The following is an 18,773-nucleotide window of genomic DNA, read 5'->3' as shown; positions in this document are numbered from 1 at the left end:
CAGGTGGTTGGTATTTTGCCTCTCTTGCTGAATAGTCAGACCTCATACAAACAACAGCTGCATTGCTTAACTCGATTACCCTTAATTGAGGATAATTAGGCCTTGAGGCCTGCTGATGTCACTAAAACACAATAATTGCTTATGGGCCTTCTTCTCCTAACAGAGGCAGAACATTTATTTTTAATTGTAATGTTCTGGAAAACAAAGTTGTTTTGACTCCTGAGATTAAGTACTAATTTCCACATCCAAGCAAGATGACAAACTTATCTAAAAGCATTACATAGGAATGAGAGTGTAGGATATTTTAGCAGGTTACACTTTACATTGAAACAACAGACAGCAGGATGTGGATGCACTCCACCAGGTGGAGAGGCTTCTGCAGACGCTTAGGTTACACAATGTAAATAGGAGGCCTTTAGATAAACGTTGCCACCCCAAGATAACTGGATGCATCTGATCACCTCATGACGTTCAGGCTACTCCACGGCAGTGCACCAGAAGCCTAACTGTCTTAATAAGCTTCTGCAGAAGTTGTTTCGGAGAAATCAGTTTTTTCGCTCCGTACAGAAACATGTAGGGGATGATACTGGGGTAGGAGGCTGCAGTATATGTGGCAATATCCAAAATCAGAGTGGAGTTATGGATGCTGCTGGTGATGCGGACAATGAGATGAGTCAGCCAGCACACCAGAAACACCGTGACCACGGCCACCACGCTCTTGGCTGCCCTCACTTGAGAGCTGGAGCCCGGGTTACGTTCCGCTACGCGCGTCCGGACAAGGTCACCGACTGGACCCTCCTGGTTTTTAGAAGTCCCGCTACTTCTCTGATCATTGTTTGTGTTTCTCTGATCATTGTTTGTGCTTCTTGTTTCGTTGGGTGGAGCGTTACCTGTGCTGTTGTGAGATTCGGCGGACAGACCCTGGACACGAGTCATGTGCTGGAGAAGAGTGACAACTATCTGGAGGCTTGCGAACACCGTGCCAGCTAAGGGGACTGCGTTAGCCAACGCCATGATCACAGAGTTGTACATCACCATGGCTGTTTCTGAGGGGTAGTACTCTACACACTTGCGGCTTGCGTTTTCCCCCTCCAACCTCGAAAAAAACAAACGTGGGACATTGAAGGAAACAGAAACTATCCAGCTTCCGGCCAACAGAACGGTCACCAACTGCAGGTTATCTAGACGTACGGGCGCCCCGCCGCGTTTTAGAGACCCCACCAGCTTCTGGTTCCAGAACACAGTGATGAACATGGTGAAGAATATGCCATTGGTCTCGGACAGGTCAGCGCAAAAGAGGAAAATGGAGCAGTAAGCTTTGCCCATGAACCATTCACCTGCAAAGTCTGACATGGCGTCAGGGAGGTCCACCAGGCAGTTGTTCAGGAGGTTGGAGGCGGCCAGGTTTAAAAAGAGGAGCTCGTTGGTGCGCAGGGGGGTTTGGGGTCCGGGCAGGGAACACAACCAAAGACAGCTGTTCCCAACGGTTCCGAAAAAGAACATAAGAATTCGAATGAAAGCTTCAATCCAGCCAAGCGTTCCCATCACAAGAATATCTTACAGTATCTCTAACTGTGTAGCATTCAGTCTTTGCTTCTTTACCAAACACAAAACCCCACCTTGACTTGCTTCAACTGACCTGTAGCTAACTAGTATGCCTGCCTGGTGAGTCTGATGGACGAACTTTTATAGAGTAAACTAGTTTAACCACAAAGTCCAGCCCTCTAATGTGTGTGTGACAGGCAGCCTAACCTAACCACCAGTGGAGAGCTCCCCACTAATGAGGGAGTGCATCATAGGGTTAATGTTCTACGTAGCTATTAGGGGTGGGGGGGAAATCGATTCACATTTGATTCATGATTCAGTCTTCTAGCGATTCACATCAATTCACAAATGTATAGTATATATATTTTCTTTTTTCGTGAATCGATTTTTAATCGATTTTTGACCCCAAGAATCGAATCGTGAGTTACCAAAAGACCCACCCCTAGTAGCTATAGGCAAAAGCTAAGCTGTAGGCCTTAAATAGTTAAAAACTATTATAAAAAATAATAATAATTTAAATGCATTGAAATAAATCTACTTTTATACCATGATCATCATAACCATGCTTAAATCAAGATCAGCGGCATTTGAAGCGTAACCTACTTCACGTCATTCGTCCCGTGGACTGAAGCCCCACCTTATAAGCTCAATCAAAGCCGTGATCGGAGCGCCTCGAGACCTGATGGTCGGGTCGGATCGCAGGGGATACAGAAGACACTGCGGGAACAGTTAAGGCTGCTCGACTTTTAGTGATGCCTTCGTTTGCATTTGATTTCTGGGCCATGGAGGGAAGCCGGAACACCCATAGAGGAGCATTTATGATCGGATCTTTGGTATCGTTTTTGTTGGAATAATTTTCAGATGAATGTGGACATAACATAATGCCCACCAGCGGCGGTCACAGATTTAAACCGAGCGCATTTATTCCGGTGTCCACCGCTGCCTGTCTCCTAGTCGGCTCCACCTGTCTATTCTTCGTTTTTACGTAAGTTTACCAACACGTCTCACGGTAATAACGATGAAACTTTATCCTCACTGTATCCTGTAAACTATCCTAAAATAAATCTATGAAGTTCACGCGAGCAACGGCAGAAAACGAAGACATAATGCAATCTTTAACAGACAGTAGGCTATTGAAAGCGTAGAATTCTAACCTCTGCTTTCATACTGTCCAGAATATTCTGTAAAAGTATTATAAATACGGTATGGCCTGGTCTGGAGTCATATTATCTCTGTGTCAGAAGAGTTTGTGCACCAGAACACGTGGAACATTACACGGATCCAGAAATATGTAGGCTATTTCGTTATTACATTGTATTCATTTTTGTAAAAAAAAAAAATATTTAGACTATTTTTGATTTGTTTGACATCGGTTACCAACAGTCTCTGAAACCGGAACTAAAATAGTCTGACATCAAGACATAAATGTGAAGGAGCCCAGTGGATATTACCTGGCCGTGACCTAGTTCCAGATGAAGAGAGCTATTGACCCCAAACATCTTCCCATCTGTATCTTTCACATAGCTTATAATGTCCCAATATATTTCTAAATCCCTTCTCATAGGGTGATGGCAATGATGCTTGGAGCTTATTCAAGCCTATTTCCTAGATGTCAGCCAGAGTTACATTTTGAAAATACGGTCACTTGCATTTTCTAATCATTCAGTTTCGAATCTGTCCCAGAGAGAAACAATGTCACCATCATAACTTAACCGCTCACTATCATATCAACTTAACTATAAAACCAACCCTTATCTTAGGATGTGAATCACGGTTTGCTAAAAGAAGCATCTCGTCCCTAAATCAAGTGTTTGCGTGAGTTGAGTTACCAGGAGGGCTGCACTAAGCTTTCCCACCTCGGACCTCTGCAGCCTGTGTCTTCAACCGTTTGAACAGTTCAACAGTTTCCCCTCCGCTCTAAACACACTTTCATCCAAAGCGACGTACAGGGAGGTATATAAACCTGTGACAGTCAAATTCTCTGCCACTGAGCTACACCCAGTGATCTTTAGTATTTAAAATGATAAAAATGCATTTAATGTTAAGTGTCTGTTTTCTCCCCCCCCCCCCCCCCCCCCCCCCCCCCCCATACAACCTGTTAACATCTTATCAATATCTATCTGTACTATCCACAAGGCCTCATCATATTGTTTCACAGATGGTGAATATTTCCAGAATGATCTGAAAGCATTCATCTGATATGGTAATTGAAAAGTGGGTCATTATGCCTTGAGCCCTGCCGGCTACAGTAAACTGTGGATTTATTCAGAAGGCTCTCACTTCCTACTGACATGGATTAACCGTTGTGCATGTCAGAAAGCTTGGAGAGAGAATTGTTCACACCCTTCCTTTCCTGTTGTTGTGATATGATATGGTATTCAAAGACCAGAAGGGATTTAAATGGCTGTCTTATGGCAGGAATAGTCCACAGGTAGAATGAACCAGTAGTTAAGGCACCTTTTCCTTCTGGTTCTGGGGCGTTGCGTGTCAAATATGACTTTTCATTTGAGCTATTTGTTCATGAGCAAGTGATGATGATTAGAAAGACTATGTGTGCTCTCTCTCTCTCTACAATGAAGCAGTAAAGACATGTTTCCAAGTGTCTGTTTTGGTTAAGACAGCTATTCAAAGATGATAGTAAGATTATTGTCTTTGTATTATCCTTTCTTGGCAGCATTTGTATCTAGTGCAAGCATAACAGCTGTAAGTGTATCGTTTCACTGCTAATTTCATCCGATCCAGAAGATAATCCCAGGGTATCTTGGCGTATTGGTATAGGGTGCCTTTCTAAATGCTAATCTGGCATTAGCTCCTCCTGTGCTTGGTTGATCCAACGGCTGTGTTTTAGTAGTGTCATGTGTGGTGAGCGACCCTGCCAGGACTGATGAGGCTAAACAAGACAACTTCTAGAACAGTCGACATCCACCTAAACTCCCGTTCCTCCATTCGGATGTGAACATATTTAACTAACTGCCGAAAACGCGATCGATTCCACAATCTGAATTCTCCCTGACCCAGATGAAGTCAAGCTTGGGTAAAGCGCAGAAGAAGATTCAGCTCTCTATTTGATGACCGTCTCTCACAGGAAGTGTGGAGGCTGACGGCCCAGCTCGTTTATTAAGCAGGAAGCTGAATTCCATTAACTGGAGAGTAATTATGGCCTTGAGCTCACTGCCCTTTCCTAATGACGTGATGCTTCCTCGGTGGCGGGGAACCAGACTAGTCTGATGTATCTGCATCTAACTGCCGCATCAGCACATCCACTGACTTTCCCTGTGGTAAAAGCTGTAATGGACAGGTGCTAGGTCTCACGGTGCCAATGGGGCAGAAGGGATGCATGAGGATAAGAGACGGATGAGGATAAGAGATGAGTGGAGAAAAGGGATGGATGAGGACAAGGGATGATTGGAGAAAAGGGATGGATGAGGACAAGGGATGATTGGAGAAAAGGGATGGATGAGGACAAGGGATGATTGGAGAAAAGGGATGGATGAGGACAAGGGATGAGTGGAGAAAAGGGATGGATGAGGACAAGGGATGAGTGGAGAAAAGGGATGGATGAGGACAAGGGATGATTGGAGAAAAGGGATGGATGAGGACAAGGGATGAGTGGAGAAAAGGGATGGATGAGGACAAGGGATGAGTGGAGAAAAGGGATGGATGAGGACAAGGGATGAGTGGAGAAAAGGGATGGATGAGGACAAGGGATGAGTGGAGAAAAGGGATGGATGAGGACAAGGGATGAGTGGAGAAAAGGGTTGGATGAGGACAAGGGATGATTGGAGAGAAAGGACGTTGGTTCCCTCCCCATACCCAGCCTGCTTCAGAGAGAGTTGCTGCAGAGGGAAGACCAGACAGGCTCTCTGAGAACCTGCTCTGACTGAGAGCTCTTTTCCAGCCGGCATACCTGCCAACAAGCCCAGAGCAGAGCCCTCCCCACAGCCGGCCCCCTGGTGCACTAACCTGACTAGAACATCCCTGGAATACTGACACAGTGTGTGTGTCTGTGTGTGTGTGTTTGTTCATCCTCACATGTTCATGCTGCAATCTGCGGTCAAGCTGGCAAAGGGCCAAACTTCAGACAAACAAGTCAAATTTCTGACTGTGCAGAAGCTTCCTGCCTTTGTTTTCACAGTAACAAGCCTCTCTGTTGCTCTTTTCTCCCACAGTGTTATCCCAGCTCACTGTTAACCAAGACCAGACATAGAACCTCTATAGATGGGAGTTCTTAAAGCCAATTATGTTATGTTACTGTAATTACGTCTTTAAGTGACGTTATTGAAAAACATGCCGCAAGAACAGGAAGAAACTATTAATACCTAGGAAACCTCTCTCACTGACCAAGGGAAAGAATTCGTCCTTGTCAAGGTATTTCTCGTTTGAGAAACAGTTACTGTAACGGGGCCCGGTTGACCTAAAACAGGTTTCCTGACTGGATATCAAGAGACTGACTGATACAGTTCAGTCTAACCAGCCTCACTCTCAGTGCATCAGGCACAGTATTTATAGACTTCTTCTCCTCACCCAAATCAACAGTTCTTTTATAATAGCACCCAGATAAACCACATCATATCCTCCCATATTCCTCTGTCTTTGCCGCGTACGCATGCGATGGCTGACCTCCGCCATGTCCATTCTCCAAGTTAATCTTTAATCTCCTGCCTCAAAAAGTTCCCTCCTGCCCCCGAGAGACAATCGAGATTTATTGGATAAAAAGAACGCTGACAGTCAAGATTACGATCGCTCTCCATTCAACATGTCAGCCTCTCTCCTCCCCCCTCTGGGCAAGCCAGTCACCCAGCAGACGACCTCAAAGCGGCCAGGGTCCCGAGTCCGGACCAGGAGAAGAGAGCGGAGCTCAGGGCAGCGTGCAGATTGGAGAGCGGCTTACCGTCGCGGGGTGATTTAAGACAGAGCTAGCGCTCCGCAGTTTCATTAGCCGTAGTCAGGGGGCTTGTCTGGCCACACTGCAGCATAATGAACTCTCCCTCTCTCTCCCGTGCTCCAGATGGTGTCGAACGGCCCAGCCACAGTATAGCCTCTTCTAGGCCAGCCACAGTAATCCCTCTGATAGGAAATCAGACAGGGCATGGGGGCTGTTTGTATCTGGTCTATAGCATTGCCCACTCAACGGTTCAGTTTGATTGGGTGGGGGGAGGGGAAGGGGGGGGGGGGGGGCTATACCCGTATGTAGGACGCAATTTTATAATACTCGCCATATTGTGCTCATTTGCTTCGTCTGTGTGTGTGTCAGAGAGAGAGTATGTGTGTTTGTGCTTGTGTGTGTGTGAGAGCATGTGTGTTTGTGCTTGTGTGTGTGTTTGAGTCGAGAGTATGTGTGTGAATGTGTTGCCGGCTAATGAATGGATTGATAGATGGTTTAGTTTGAGAGTGTTGGTTGAGGAGGGTTAAAAGTTGTGTCATTGACTAGCGAATTTAAGGGGTGGGAAAAAAGACAAACTAAACTTCAACACACCACTTCTTCCTATGAGTTTCCCATGTGACCCACCCTCATCACTTCCTGGGATGAGATGAAGCTTATGAGATCTGAACCACAGACCTCCATGGCTGGATAGCCAGCACGATGGTCCATATCCAGTATAAGGTTTGACCTGGGTAAGGTACTGCTTAGTGGTTAGAGCCCGTGCAGATCAAGAGATTGCATGTCCATATCACATGAATGTTTCCAAAACATCTAAGGTCGTTCGGAAATTGTTGTATTTCTTTGAATTCTGTTTCTGTAAAGAGGATGGTTTTTCTTTCACTGTTATGTTGTGTTTAGTAAGCAGACATGCAAAGGGGGATTTAAACCGGCAACCTCTTGATCTGAAATCAAAAGCTCTAACCACTTAGCTACACCCATTTTAAATACTATCAAGTATGTTGTCACACTGTTCATAGAGGCCTGGACCAGCGATACCTCTGTCTTGACGGGAAAAGCACACTTCAAACACAGCCCCGGTCAAATCATATCAACACTTAATTCGTACAGCCCTTTTTACAGCCAGCATCCCAGCAGGCTTCCCAGATGCCCACAGATCAGCACCTGTGGCCGAGCTGAAGCCCGGAGCCGCCTGAGCGGTCACGCCTCAGTCAGAACAGCAGATGAATCCCCTGCTCGAGTCTTTACCGGCCGACACAGCAGGCTCCCCTTCATCTGTGTAAAACGAGACTCACAGCGGCTTTTAGGTGACCGCGTGTAACGGAGTGAGAACCGTGAAACTCGCTCCTCAGGTATGTAAGAGGCCACCCGCGTCAGAGAAGAGCTAGCTTTTCTTTGGCGTAGCTGGTAGTGGTCACGCTTGGCAAGTCAGAGGTGGTGCGTTCGAGCCCAGCGAGTGGCGAACGACACCTCGTTGTGACGGAGCGTGGCTACGTCTGTTACATAACGTCACACACGCATCACAGTTATTAGATTACTTTGAATTCATTTACATCCACACGGTGGTGAACTATTTTCAGACGTCTTCAGAGACGGTCACCAAGTGAGGACTTCTTCCAGCTGTGGAAGGAGTCTACTGTGTGTGTGTGCCGTGTGTGAGGACCTGCTGGCTGCAGGGTGTGTGTGGTCGGTGTCTGATGCAAGGATTCCACAACAACTGCCGGCCGGAGTGGTCTGTAATCCAGATTCTATAATCTGAGGATTATAGGGATTGCAGCTGGCATGGTTTTTACTAGGCATTCCTCTGGGAGGGGATCCCTCCCCCACCCCACCCCTCCCCCACCCCACCCCGGAGAGGAAGGATGAGAAAGAGTTGGGCAGGGGAAGATGGAGAAGACAGACAGAAAGAGAGAGAGAGAGACAGAAAGAGAGAAAGAGACTGAATGAGAGAGAGAGAGAGAAGAGAGAGAGAGAGAAACAAATAGGTGTGTCCACAGTAACATGTTCTATACCATACCCGCCCTAGTGTGGCATTCAATCAAATACTGGACTGGATAATCCAGTCCTCTTCTAACCTCTATAAACCTAATTGTTACACATAATCCCAGACTATTCTGACATACAATTATGTTCAATCAGAATCTACCGAGTCACACACCTACTGTAATTACTGTAGTAAAGTAACAGTGGCATATAATGGCCCTTTAAAAGCCAGACTAAAAACCAGGCCACATCGGACTATCTACAGAGGACTAGGATGTCAAAGGTACGCTTGTGTTGTGTCAATCTCTTCCAGTTTACACTGGAAGGATGGCATGTGCTGGTGTGTCAGTGTGTGTGAGACTGAGTGTGCTGGTGTGTCAGTGTGTGTGAGACTGAGTGTGCTGGTGTGTCAGTGTGTGTGAGACTGAGTGTGCTGGTGTGTCAGTGTGTGTGAGACTGAGGGTAAAGTGCTGTATGTCTCCGCCCCTGTCCCAGATGCCCTAAGGGTAAAGTGCTGTATGTCTCCGCCCCTCTCCCAGGTGCCCGTGGTTGGCTGCCACCCTCTCCCCGTCAGTGCCGCCATGCTGCGCCACCCTCTTCCTCTTCGTCCTGGCCAACTTCACCATGGCAACCTTCATGGACGCCGGAGTGCTCCCAATGGGTTGGTGAAACGTTGTTTGTTAAACCTGGGATGATTTTTGGGTGTGTTTGCCGATGGTGGTGAACCACCTGCTGATTGGTGGTTGACCGTCCGTGGGGGGGGGGGTCTCTGTGTTTCAGCTAACGAGGACGAGGACAAGGACGAGGACTTCCGCGCGCCGCTCTACAAGAACGTGGAGGTGAGGGGGGCGCAGGTGCGCATGAAGTGGTGCTCTTCCTGCCACTTCTACCGCCCCCCGCGGTGCTCCCACTGCAGCGTGTGTGACCACTGTGTGGAGGTGAGGGGGGAGGGGTGTGTGTGACCACTGTGTGGAGGTGAGGGGGGAGGGGTGTGACCACTGTGTGGAGGTGAGGGGCGTGTGTGACCACTGTGTGGAGGTGAGGGGGTAGGGGGTGTGACCACTGTGTGGAGGTGAGGGGCGTGTGTGACCACTGTGTGGAGGTGAGGGGGCGGGTGTGACCACTGTGTGGAGGTGAGGGGGGAGGGGTGTGTGTGACCACTGTGTGGAGGTGAGGGGGGAGGGGTGTGACCACTGTGTGGAGGTGAGGGGCGTGTGTGACCACTGTGTGGAGGTGAGGGGGGCGTGTGTGACCACTGTGTGGAGGTGAGGGGGGGAGGGGGGGAGGGCTGGAGGAGAGAGGGGGGAGGTGGAGAAGGAGTGAGGGTCGGGGTGGAGAGGGGGGAGGGTGGGGGATGAGGAGAGAGGGGAAGGGGGAAGGGGGAGGATGAGTGTGGGTCGAGGTGTAGAGAGGGGAGGGAGGGGTTGAGGGCAACAGGGGGTAGCGTGGAAAGAGGGTAGAGGGGAGGGGGGTGTGGAGAGGCTGTGGAGGGGAGGCAAGGGGGGGACGACAAGCGGGAAGGAGGTGGGGGAGGGGTGCAGAAGGAAGATTAAGGTTGGGTAAGTGTACTGTATCTGAGGGCTGTGTGAGGGGGGGAGGGGAGGGGAGGAGGGAGGGGGAGGTGGTAGGGGGGGTAAACAGAGAGGGATTGCTGTGGGAAGGAGGGAGGGAGGGGATGTGGGGTGGAGGGAAGGGGAGGAGGGAGGGAGGAGGGGGGTAAACAGAGAGGGATTGCTGTGGGGAGGAGGGAGGGAGATCACATTAATCAGGTTAATCCTCAGATCCTTTGTGGTCTCTGGCCCCTGTGTGTGCCTCCATACAGCACCTCTGCAACTCTCTGTCTCATCCTGTAGAACTACCATGGTGCTCTCTGTCTCATAGTGCAGAACTACCATGGTGCTCTCTGTCTCATCCTGCAGAACTACCATGGTGCTCTCTGTCTCATAGTGCAGAACTACCATGGTGCTCTCTGTCTCATAGTGCAGAACTACCATGGTGCTCTCTGTCTCATCCTGCAGAACTACCATGGTGCTCTCTGTCTCATAGTGCAGAACTACCATGGTGCTCTCTGTCTCATCCTGCAGAACTACCATGGTGCTCTCGTGAATGTTACTCGTAAATTATGATTTCTCTTCATCACATGCCATGCATTAATACTTTGATACTGTGTATGTACATGCTTATCATATACAATATATATATATATATGTACAGTATACTATACATGGTGTATGTGTTTGTGCATAAACATAAACATACAGTATTGTGAAAATGTCTTAAGCAGCCAAGATTAAAGACAAGAATATTTTCTTATATTATATATTTAATATATATTATATATTTAGGTTTAGTTTCATTTCAGTATTTCTTAAAGCATTTTTCTCAACTTAAATATTTTGCACAGTGCTGTATTTATATTACTATAACATGAATATGATGTGTAAAAAACATGTAAATATGTACAGTACACTGACTATACCATTGTATCATTCCTCGCTGGAATCCTAGAGTGTTTTCTACTTCCTTTCCCCCACTTCCTGCTTCCTGCAGGACTTCGACCACCACTGTCCCTGGGTGAACAACTGCATCGGGAGGCGGAACTACCGCTACTTCTTCCTGTTCCTGCTGTCGCTGACGCTGCACATGGTGGGCGTGTTCACCTTCGGCCTCCTGTACGTCCTCCATCACCAGGACGACCTGTGGAAGCTGCACTGCACCGTCACGTATCCTCTTCACACACCGTGTGTGAGTGTGTGTGTGTGTGTGTGTGTGTGTGTGTGAGAGAGGGAGGGAGTCTGTGTGTGTGAGTATATGCGTGTGAGTATATGTATGTGTGTGTGTGCGCATGCGTGTGTATGAGTAATGTATATGTATATGTGTGTGTGCATGCGTGTGTGAATATGTGTGTGTGTGTGTGAGTGTGTGTACAAACCTCCTTGACAGCGTGCTCAGTCTGGTGGCCATGAGTGTGTGTGGCCTGTTCTTCCTCCCTGTTCTGGGTCTCACTGGGTTCCACCTCTACCTGGTCTCTAGGGGGCGCACCACCAACGAACAGGTCAGACACACAGAGAAACCGTGTCAACTGTCGTTATAAACTGTTTTAAATATTGTAGTTTTATTCATTTTAAAGTAAGATATTTCTATATTTTTCATGTTTGTAAAGTGATTTTTAAATAGGATTATTTTATAAACCATTTTTGAACTATAGTTTACAAACAGTTTTCAAACTGTTTTCTTTATAAAGTGTTTGAATATTCTTTGTTTTCAAATTCGTTTTCTTCACAAACCTTTCTGAACATTAGTAGTTACAATATGAGAAGCAGCTTAAATTGTTTCTGTTCATCTTTTTCTCTGCAGGTTACCGGCAAGTTCCAAGGAGGTGTCAATCCTTTCACACGGGGTTGCTGCGGCAACCTGGAGTACCTTATATGCAGCCCCATGTCTCCCAGGTGATCTTATAGACCCGCTTAAACATCTAGAAAGGCTGTCATAGCTGTCACAGCTCTGGTCTGCTCTGGTCTCTCCAGTGTGACCAGCCTGTGTGATTACAGCCTTGGGCTGCGTTTCCCGATAACGATGGATCGTAGCTTTCTACGAGTAAAATAACTAAACCATCGTTATTTCTTATGTGCATTTCCAGAACATGCTCGTAAGGAGTAGGCTAATCTACGATCTTTCAACAGCTACGAATTTTCAAGAGACACTTTAGCTATGACGCTTTTGGGAAAAGCAGCCCTGCTTGTTACAGCTCTGCTCTGCTCTCTGCAGGTACGCTGCCAGAGTGGTCAGGAGGACGTCAGTCCGGGTCCAGCCTCCCTTCCTGCGGCCTGAGACCAGCAGGCATGCCCTGGTGAAGGCCAGGGACAACGGGGTGAACAGTCACGACACCCACGACAAGGTGACCCAGGCCCAGATACTCTGCTAGTCCCACACACACACACACACACATACACACATGCATATATGGCTGAGCGGTTAGGGACTTGGGCTATTAATCAGAAGGTTGTCGGTTTGATTACCACCCTACTTGCCTTGGGGGGAATGTCCCTGTAATGACTGTAAGTCGCTCTGGATAAGAACGTCTGCAAAATGACTAAATGTAAATGTAATGTAAACATATATACACACACACACATGCGCAGGACTTCACATCCACACACATCCACACACACGTCACCATCCCACGCCTGACGTCTCCTCCCCCTCGCCCAGTGTTCGGACGTTTCCCCGGACGAGCCCGACGCCAAGCACGTGACCCCCACGCCGCCGCCCCCACTGCCCCCCAAACCCGACCCCAACATGCTGAAGAGCCACTTGGCCGCGCTGGAGGGTAGGTCGCCGCGACAACCACCTTTACCCTAACGACCACTATACGGAGCGGCGCTTGGCTACTGCTGCAGTGTGTCCCGATGGGTGTGCATCGATGTAGCAGAGGGGAACACTTTAGACCTAGGAGCTTTGAATAGTATCCTGAGTACCTGAAGACAGAGCCAGCACTGGAGGATACAGGGTCGCTGGTTTAATCTGTGTCGTTCAGACCACTCTGATGCAACAGGAGGTCTTGTGGCTTTGTAAAAACAGACACACAGTGCTGCCCCCTGCTGGTGACACCAGGAATTTTACTCAACTGTTGTTTGATCTTTTATTAGGGGCTGTTTAGGAAATAATTCAGGCTGTCATTACACAAACACATATGAAGCACATACACACTCATATTACAGGACAGAAAGTGTAGCTGAGCATCAAGGATCAGAAAATGCTAAGTTCGAATCCTTTTTTCTAACTGTGTGTTTCAGAGAGTGGGGTCCACTCCAAAGCAGTGATCCCTCTGTCCACCCCGACCGTCCAGCAGCTGATGCCCGTCATGGAGAACTCCTCCAGGGGCCCGTCGCCCTCTCTGGGGGACCAGGTCTGCCCCCTCCCCCGGCCGCCTCACCCTCGTCACACACGTGTCATCATCCACAGCCCTGGAGCTAACCTCAGACTCTGACAGAGTCCTTGTGTGTTTGCGTCCCCAGATCGCCAAAGCGGCGGCGGCCGAGGCCTGCGTGAAAGTCCAGGACGCGTCCCCCCACCTGGGGCCCCCCGGCCCCCCCGGCCAGCATCGCAGGGCCTCCTCGCCCTCCCAGCCCCGCCCGCCAGCCTCACACCACTACCCCACCGCCACCACCACCAGCCCCCTGCAGCTCAACTCCCTCACCCTCAACTCCCGCTCCCTCACCCTTAAGCACGCCCATCGCCACGGCAACAAACCCCAGCAGGCGGGCGGGCGTGCTGACGTCCTGGTCTCCAGCCCCCCCGCGGCGGGCGCGTTCCCCCCCTCCGGCGCGCTGGCTGGCCGTTCCAGCAGCCTCTCCTACGACAGCCTCGTAGCCCCGGGAGAGGCCCATGTCCTGGGCCAGAGGGGGGTTCCGCTGGGGGGCTACCACTCCCACTACATGACCCTGGTGTCGGACACGTCCGTGCTGCAGCACCCCCCCTCCCACGCCTACGGAGCAGTCTACATGGGAGTCAGCAGACAGTCTCCACAGCCCAGGGATCACTCACCCTCGCTTAAGGGCCTAACATCCAGAGACCCCTCTCCCTCCCTCAAAGCCTTCTCTTCTAGAGACCCCTCTCCCTCCTTCAAAGCCCTCTCCTCCAGAGACTCCTCTCCTTCCCTCAAAGCCTTCTCCTCCAGAGACCCCTCTCCCTCCTTTCACGGACTCACCTCTCGCGATCTCCCCCCTCCGGACACCCCCATCGTGCGCTACGACAACCTCTCCAAGAGCATCATGGCGTCCATCCAGGGGCGTCGTGAGCAGGAGGAGAGGGAGAGCGCCTTGCGCCTGCAGGCCCGCTCCCACGCCCTCCACGGCCCCGACACGGGCGTCTACGACGTCCCCAGCCGACGCAGCCTGCTGGCGGACGGCGTGCGCCCTCCGGGGGCGCGAGGCCCCACCCCTCCGGCGTACGGGTCTCGGGAGTTCCTGATGAGCACGGGTATCCTGGGTTACGGGGTGGGGAGGGCGTCGCCGCTCGCCAGCTCGTCGACTTCCTCCCTGCCGCGCGGCCCCAGGGTGGCCTGCTCCGCCCTGCAGAGCAGTAGCACCTCCAGCCTACACGGCAAGAACCGCTACGGCTCGCAAGCCTACTGCCCCGAGCCCCTGCCCCCGCCCTCCGCCTCCACCCTGCCTCGCATCCCCATCTCCACCGCCTCATCCTCCCACGCCTACACCTTCACCTCCTCCTCCAAGCGCCCCTCTCTCACTCACTCCCAGGAGGCCAAGGGTCCTGCACCTCCTCTGGGGCTGTCGAAGTAGCTTGCCCACGGCAGGGTTGGTGGAGGCGTTCAGAGCTATGCATCGCCCGGCACTGCAGGTCCCAACAGTGTGTGCATGGGAGGACATCGATATGCAGTTAAGGGAGCCTGTTTCTATTGTTTGTTTGTTTAAGGGAGCCTGTTTCTATTGTTTGTTTGTTTAAGGGAGCCTGTTTCTATTGTTTGTTTGTTTAAGGGAGCCTGTTTCTATTGTTTGTTTGTTTAAGGGAGCCTGTTTCTATTGTTTGTTTGTTTAAGGGAGCCTGTTTCTATTGTTTGTTTGTTTAAGGGAGCCTGTTTCTATTGTTTGTTTGTTTAAGGGAGCCTGTTTCTATTGTTTGTTTGTTTAAGGGAGCCTGTTTCTATTGTTTGTTTTGTTTTTTTGCACTTGTACCTCTTTTATGACAGATACCCTATGAATAAGGGATGAGTGTAACAGTCACCTCGTCCATCTTCATCCATACGGACGATTCTCAGGACAGTCGTGCCTCCTCGTGTAGCGAGGGGAATCAGTCAACTCAGTCAAAGTTTTAGGACGGTGGAGATGATTTATTGTTTGTTTTGTTCTCTCCTTTTTACTATGCTTAATATTTGAAACCATGTTTGATTTGTTCATGGGAAAGTCCTGTTTTAGCTACGTTTTATAGTCATTTGAGTAAATAAAGTATTTTGTTCCTGGTTTCAGAACGGTTTATGTCATAAAACAATGCTTCTGCATGGTGTTTCTCTCCTCAATGACGCGTTGACATCATCACAAACACCAGAGCACCAGAATCCACTACCTGAAGAGATTACACGCAAATGGAGTGGGAATACCACCTTCTAATGGTCGTTATCGGGAGATGCCACAAAAAATAAGCTTCTGTGTTCAAATACCATCCCTAGCTCACTTGATATGAACATTTAAAATATTTATTGAGTGTGTGATGTTTCTGAGAGTTGCTAGTTAATGAATCCAAACATAGTGAGGGATACTGCTAGGTTTAGTGGAAGGGCTGAAGGCTGGAGATGGTTGCCATAGCCACAGACGTAGTCAGGGTTGGAGAGATGTCTTGGAGTGGAGGGTACACTATGTATCAGTAGCAGGTTACCTGGGTTCAGTCACAGCAGAGGAATGAGTAGCTTGCTGGGTTTCATACAGCCTTGTTCAAGTTACAAAGGCAGGGATACCTTTGTACGTTTCTTTATCGCTCTCTCTTTATCTCTCTACCTCTCTCTCTCTACCTCTACCTCTCTCTCTCTACCTCTCTCTCTCTACCTCTCTCTCTACCTCTATCTCTCTCACTCTTTATCTCTCTCTCTCTCTCACACTTTTTATCTCTCAACCTCTCTCTCTTTATCGCTCTCTCTCTCTTTATCTCTCTACCTCTCTCTCTATCTCTCTCTCTACCTCTCTCTCTTTATCTCTCTCTCTACCTCTCTCTCTTTAGCTCTCTCTTTATCTCTCTGCCTCTCTCTATCTCTCTCTCTTTATCTCTCTCTATCTCTCTCTCTCTACCTCTCTCTCTCTTTTTCTCTCTCTCTACCTCTCTCTCTTTATCTCTCTCTTTATCTCTCCACCTGTCTCTCTTTATCTCTCTCTTGCCCTCTCTCTCTTTAGCTCTCTCTTTATCTCTCTCTATCTCTCTCTCTCTACCTCTCTCTCTCTTTTTCTCTCTCTCTACCTCTCTCTCTTTATCTCTCTCTTTATCTCTCCACCTGTCTCTCTTTATCGCTCTCTCTCTCTTTATCTCTCTACCTCTCTCTCTATCTCTCTCTCTACCTCTCTCTCTTTATCTCTCTCTCTACCTCTCTCTCTTTAGCTCTCTCTTTATCTCTCTGCCTCTCTCTATCTCTCTCTCTTTATCTCTCTCTATCTCTCTCTCTCTACCTCTCTCTCTCTTTTTCTCTCTCTCTACCTCTCTCTCTTTATCTCTCTCTTTATCTCTCCACCTGTCTCTCTTTATCTCTCTCTTGCCCTCTCTCTCTTTAGCTCTCTCTTTATCTCTCTACCTCTCTCTATTTATCTGTCCCTCTTTATGTCTCCCTCTTTATCTCTCCACCCCTCTCTCTTTATCTCTCTGTCTTGCTCTCTCTCCCCCTTAACTTCTCTCTCATTTGTGTGGCATTGGCGTTAGCTGAAGTATCATCTGAACTACAGTCAACAGGTAAGTTCACACAGGAAGAAGTCTGTCTATTTCTTTCCTCCAATCTTTCTAGCCCTTTCTTCACCTCCTGTGTCGTTTGACAGCGCTGAACTTACTCCCATACTGTGTGTGATCACATCTTACACACGACTCCTTCATCTCTTCATCTGCAACATCAAAATGATGACATGGCAGCGATGTGAACGGCGACGATGGAACGGCTTTAAAAGCTCTTGACAAAATGTTCATTTCATGTGTGAGATGTATGTTTTTCGTAGCAATGGCCCACTTAGTAATGGATGATCGTACTGTTTTGCTCTCCCTCTACTTTCCTATCTCCCTTCTTCTCTCCCCCCCCCCCCCCCCCCCCCCCCTCTCTGAATTGCTCCTCCCAAGGTTTCTTCCATTTTTTCTCCCGGTGGGAGTTTTTCTGGGAGTTTTTCCTTGTCTTCCTTGAGGGTTTAGGTTGGTTGAGGGGCAGTTCTATGGGCGCATGTGAAGCCCTCTGTGACATGCTTGCGTGTAAAAAGGGCTATACAAATAAATTTGATTTGATTTGATTTTGACTCTCTCTCTCTCTTTCTTTCTCTCTTTCTTTCTTTCTTTTGTTCTCTCTCTTTCTCTCTCTCTCTCTCTCTCTCTCTCTCTCTCTCTCTCTCTCTCTCTCTCTCTCTCTCTCTCTCTCTCTCTCTCTCTCTCTCTCTCTGTCTCTCTCTCTCTCTCTCTTTCTCTCTCTCTCTCTCTGTCTCTGTCTCTGTCTCTCTCTGTCTTTGTCTCTCTGTCTGTTTCTGTTCCTCTCCCTCGCTATCATCATAGCCCGGGGTGGAATGGTAAAGAGGCTGTGGCAGAGGGGATCATCAGTTAGTTGAGAGTCAAAAGTAAAGCTCTCTGATATGTAACAGTTTCTCTTATCAAGTCAGTTCAATTCAATTCACTTAATTACAGTCATCCCAAAGTAAATTCTCAGTTATCAGTGACGGATTGTAATCTAATATAAATATGATGTTATAGTATCTAATATTCCACATGTATTGTCTCTCATCAAGCTTTAAATCTCTGTTTAAGGATGCAGATAGTCAACAGTGAAACATGGTCTTACTTTAATGCAGTTGAGGTGGGAAGCTGAAAGCTCAGTGCGTTTTGAGGGCAGACTCAGCGATGTGTCGGAGCTCTTGGGGAACGTAGTGATGTGTTTTTTACAGAGACTTATTTTTCTCGTCCCCTCAGGACCCTTCTGCTTCTGACGAGCTCCTCGTAAAAGCTTCCTCATCCTCTGATCTCAGCTCGTGTTTTCATCCGGTTTGTCTTTCAGCTGTTTATGTACCAGAAGGTGACAGGCAGGTTGGCAGACGGACAGATGGAGAGGATAAACAGGCAGGCAGGCAGGCAGGCAGGCAGGCAGGCAGGCAGGCAGGCAGGCAGGCAGGCAGGCAGGCAGGCAGGCCATAGAAATCCATTGAACTTGCAACTGTCGAACTTTAGAAACCTATTCCTGGTCCTCTTGTCACATTGCTCTAGCAGAACTGTGGTTTTCTGTAGATTTTCCTGATTAACAGTTGCAGCAGGTGTTGGAGTACCACAGAGAGAAGCATCATTAGTAATCAGAGGTAAAGGTTTGAAGTCCCAGGATGTCTGCCTCTCTTTCACTCTTCCCCTTTCTCTCTTTTTCTCTCTCCTCTCCTCTCTCCTCTCTCTCTCCCTCTCTCTCTCTCTCTCTCTCTCTCTCTCTCTCTCTCTCTCTCTCTCCTCTCTCTCGCTCTCTCTCTCTCTCTCTCTCCCTCTTCCCCTCTCTCTATTTCTCTCTCTCTCTGTCTCCCTTTCTGTGTCCCTTACCTCTTCTCTATGCCCTGCCTCACTCTCTCCTGCCTCAGCCCTGCTTCACTCTGCCCTGCCTCATTCTGCCCTGCCTCTGCTCCAGGTCAGGTTTAGGTCTCTA

At 48.7% G+C, this 18,773-nt stretch overlaps 2 protein-coding genes across 2 annotated transcripts; one reads left to right on the top strand and one right to left on the bottom strand.

The window, feature by feature from the left end:
- Nucleotides 1-471: 471 nt before the first annotated feature.
- On the bottom strand, nt 472-1,545 carry LOC124484449 (C-C chemokine receptor type 5). The gene has a single exon (XM_047045364.1). It carries the CDS (start codon nt 1,543-1,545, stop codon nt 472-474), a length of 1,074 nt encoding a protein of 357 aa, XP_046901320.1.
- Nucleotides 1,546-2,214: 669 nt separating this feature from the next.
- LOC124484350 (palmitoyltransferase ZDHHC8B-like) lies at nt 2,215-14,890 on the top strand. Its single transcript, XM_047045236.1, has 10 exons — nt 2,215-2,530; nt 8,950-9,071; nt 9,191-9,348; nt 10,961-11,133; nt 11,363-11,465; nt 11,768-11,859; nt 12,179-12,308; nt 12,623-12,740; nt 13,207-13,319; nt 13,429-14,890. The coding sequence occupies exons 1-10, from the start codon at nt 2,427-2,429 to the stop codon at nt 14,710-14,712; spliced, it is 2,397 nt and encodes a 798-aa protein (XP_046901192.1). The 5' UTR covers nt 2,215-2,426; the 3' UTR covers nt 14,713-14,890.
- Nucleotides 14,891-18,773: the final 3,883 nt, after the last annotated feature.

This window comes from Hypomesus transpacificus, chromosome 22 (genome assembly GCF_021917145.1).
Source record: "Hypomesus transpacificus isolate Combined female chromosome 22, fHypTra1, whole genome shotgun sequence".
In the NCBI taxonomy this organism is placed as follows: domain Eukaryota; kingdom Metazoa; phylum Chordata; class Actinopteri; order Osmeriformes; family Osmeridae; genus Hypomesus; species Hypomesus transpacificus.
The sequence above is the reverse complement of the archived record's forward strand: the minus strand, read 5'-3'. Positions and strand labels throughout refer to the sequence as shown.

Excerpts from the sequence above, each read along its gene's own strand:
- LOC124484449 (XM_047045364.1), bottom strand. The coding sequence starts at position 1,545 with ATGGGAACGCTTGGCTGGATTGAAGCTTTCATTCGAATTCTTATGTTC.
- LOC124484350 (XM_047045236.1), top strand. The coding sequence starts at position 2,427 with ATGCCCACCAGCGGCGGTCACAGATTTAAACCGAGCGCATTTATTCCG. Across the intron at positions 2,531-8,949 it reads TGTCTATTCTTCGTTTTTAC|GTGCCCGTGGTTGGCTGCCA; the intron begins GTAAGTTTACCA and ends CCCCTCTCCCAG. Across the intron at positions 13,320-13,428 it reads CGCCCTCTCTGGGGGACCAG|ATCGCCAAAGCGGCGGCGGC; the intron begins GTCTGCCCCCTC and ends TTGCGTCCCCAG.